This window comes from Ziziphus jujuba, chromosome 4 (genome assembly GCF_031755915.1).
Source record: "Ziziphus jujuba cultivar Dongzao chromosome 4, ASM3175591v1".
In the NCBI taxonomy this organism is placed as follows: Eukaryota; Viridiplantae; Streptophyta; class Magnoliopsida; order Rosales; family Rhamnaceae; genus Ziziphus; species Ziziphus jujuba.
Window position 1 is genome coordinate 24,177,117 of NC_083382.1, and position 3,249 is coordinate 24,180,365.

Below are 3,249 nucleotides of genomic sequence, written 5' to 3' on the forward strand. Positions count from 1 at the left end.
AGCCCAAGAAGGCAAAACGTTTCTGAAGTCCCATTTGTAAGCTGGGGCAAGTTCACGTGTTCTCGATCTCTTGGGATCAAATTGTATCCTCCAACGGCCAATCGCCACGTAGATAAGAAGGGAGGGGCAGCAAATCCACCTGCTAGGCTGCGACATAGATAAGTTGGGTTTTCCTCCTTTATTTTTATTTTTGCTCTGTGGATCACTCATTCCCAAACCTCTGCGCTGTGGATCGCTCATTCCCAAACCTTGAAATTCATACTCTATCCCCTCAAAAAAGAAAAAAAGAAAAAAGAAAAGCTCAAAATTCATAAATCAAAAGCCAAAACCCAAAAGACACATATTTTGGGTAAATAAGAAGGAGACAACTCACTCACTTCCCCGCCACAGACCCAAGTCATTATGAATTATCCAATCCTCGTTCCTTTCCCATCCATACATCTCTCACTAAACAAAAGCTGGCCTTCTTAATACCTCATCAACAATACCAAGCAACCATGGTAGTAAATCTCTCATCTTCTCTATCATCTTCTTCTTTTTTCCTAACCAGATTAACGAATTCTAAGGCACCCATCTCAGAGTTCTCTTTAAAGCCTAAAACCCACTTGTCAAAACCTTTGCACTCTTCACTATGTTATTCATTTTCTTCCTTAGACCTCAATCCCCATTGCAAGAACCATTTTTTACATACAAAGAGCAGGAACCCACTTGGTGGAAGGTTGAAGTTCAGGTCTTGGGCTTTTTCTGGATTTGATTTTGGGAACTTAGAGAGCTTTCAGTCTGTTTTGGAGGCGGCAGCAGTGTTAACAGCCATAATTGTCGTTCACGAGAGTGGTCATTTCCTTGCTGCTTATCTGCAGGGCATCCATGTAAGTAAATTTGCAGTTGGGTTTGGTCCAATTTTAGCTAAATTTAATTCAAACAATGTAGAGTACTCTATTAGGGCATTTCCTTTAGGTGGGTTTGTGGGGTTTCCTGATAATGATCCAGAAAGTGATATTCCAGTTGATGATGAAAATTTGCTAAAGAACAGACCCATATTGGATAGAGTAATTGTGATTTCGGCTGGTGTAGTTGCCAATATAATCTTTGCATACCTGATAGTATTTGTTCAAATCTTGTCTGTTGGTTTGCCTGTACAAGAAGCATATCCTGGGGTGGTTGTCCCCGAGGTTCGAGCCTTGTCGGCTGCTTCCCGAGATGGGTTGCTTCCTGGAGATGTGATCCTCGAGGTTAACGGAAGTGAATTGCCAAAAGCAGGGCCTAGTGCTGTTTTAGAGCTTGTCGATGTGATTAAGAAGAATCCCAAGAGAAATGTGTTGCTCAAGATTGGGAGGGGGCCACAGGATTTTGAAATTGGGGTCACCCCAGATGAGAACTATGATGGAACTGGTAAAATTGGAGTTCAATTGTCACCAAATATCAAGGTTTCTAAAGTTATACCAAAGAACCTAGTGGAGGCTTTCAATTTCTCCGGAAAAGAATTTTGGGGACTCTCATCAAATGTTTTGGATAGCTTAAAACAAACTTTTCTCAACTTCTCACAATCAGCTAGCAAGGTTTCAGGTCCAGTTGCAATTATTGCTGTTGGTGCAGAAGTGGCAAGATCAAACATTGATGGACTATACCAATTTGCGGCTGTTCTTAATCTTAATCTTGCAGTAATAAACCTTCTTCCTTTACCTGCTTTGGATGGAGGTTCCTTGGCTTTGATTCTCATAGAGGCGGCTAGAGGTGGTAGAAAACTCCCTTTAGAAGTAGAGCAACGGATTATGTCATCAGGGATAATGCTTGTTGTGCTTTTAGGTTTATTCCTCATCGTCAGGGATACACTTAACCTCGACTTTATCAAAGACATGTTGTTGTAATTTCTGACACAGAAGCTCTGAAAGTTTGGATAGAATTTGGTTACAGAGAAAATGTGTATGTAGCTTTTCTTGATCTTTGTGGTCTCTGATATCAAATACAAAGGCAAAATCAAGATCTCTGGAGATGCTTGCATAAAATGGTTGCTTATACTACCCAAGACGTTTCATGGAGGGTATGTGGTTTCTCACATATTAGGGAATTTGCTTCCATCAAAACTGGTTCTTCTTTATAGTCATGTATCATTTTTTTTTTTTTTATTAATGAAATAAAAAATAAATAAAACAACATGGATTATAAATGGATAACCCATAGTATCTTTTCTCGGCATATAGATGAAAATCCATGTCGTATATTCTTTTTCTTTTATGAATTTTTGAACTTAGCCTGATGAGATCTTTTATCGGATGCATTCTAAGTTTCTAACAGATAAAACGGGTTAATTTTGGACAGTTGCAGTATAAATAATTGCATTTTCTCATTGCTTCTCTCATTGATCCTTGGTGTCTACGTTACTGCTTTGATTTATCACATGCTATATGCTGAAGAAGACAAAGTCTGCAGAAAATGAAGCACACCCTTTTTTAAGTGGAGGTCCCGGTTTTACATCAAAACTATATCCCTTTGTCCTCCTGAATCCTCCGGAGTTGATTGTCGTACAGTTTTCCGATGTCTCGTCGATTTTTACATAAATCCTTCCAATTTGCAATTTGAAAATTGAGACTTGGTTTTGTGTGTATATATATATATATATACTTATATTTCTTCTGGTTGTAATCATTTGTTTACAACAGGCAAATAAATGTGTGCTTGGCAGGATCTTCGGTTGACCATAAACCGTTGAGTTTTGTCTTTAATTAGATGTGCTTCATTAAAATTAGAATAAAACTCACTGTGTTTGTAATTATCATTTTTCCTGAAAAGCATTTTAAAAATAAAGAACGTTTCTTTGACGAAAAGTAGTTATATCAGTCAAAAAAGCATTAATCATGAACACTTGTTCGATACTTTATTATTATTATTATTTTCCGATGGACGTAAGTTGATGTTAGAACCGCTAACTCTCTCTCTCTCTTAAACATAAGTTGTTATAGGCTTTTTTTTTTTTTTTTTTCCACGCGAATTATATTAAGCAGCAATAGGAAGAGGAAAACCAGAAAGGTCTTGCCGCAGTGAAGAGGTAAGCCATGAAGGCCCCTCCTCCAGCCAGATAAAAGGAAAAATTACGAGTCTTGCAATACTTTGCTAAAGCATGTGCCACCCTATTAGAATTTCTTAGAGAAAAGAAAGAAGAGAAATTAGGACAGCACCACAAGGAGTCTTTTACAGAATCTACCACAAAGCATTCCTCAATTAGAGACTCATTAGAATCAGATATCAAGA

At 38.0% G+C, this 3,249-nt stretch overlaps 1 protein-coding gene across 1 annotated transcript; it reads left to right on the forward strand.

The window, feature by feature from the left end:
* Positions 1-202: 202 nt before the first annotated feature.
* Positions 203-2,257, forward strand: LOC125421996 (membrane metalloprotease ARASP, chloroplastic). Its single transcript, XM_025072804.3, has one exon. It carries the CDS (start codon positions 498-500, stop codon positions 1,866-1,868), a length of 1,371 nt encoding a protein of 456 aa, XP_024928572.3. The 5' UTR covers positions 203-497; the 3' UTR covers positions 1,869-2,257.
* The last annotated feature ends 992 nt before the right edge of the window (positions 2,258-3,249 follow it).

What these genes read in the sequence shown, in the direction of transcription:
- LOC125421996 (XM_025072804.3), top strand. Translation starts at nt 498, where the DNA reads ATGGTAGTAAATCTCTCATCTTCTCTATCATCTTCTTCTTTTTTCCTA.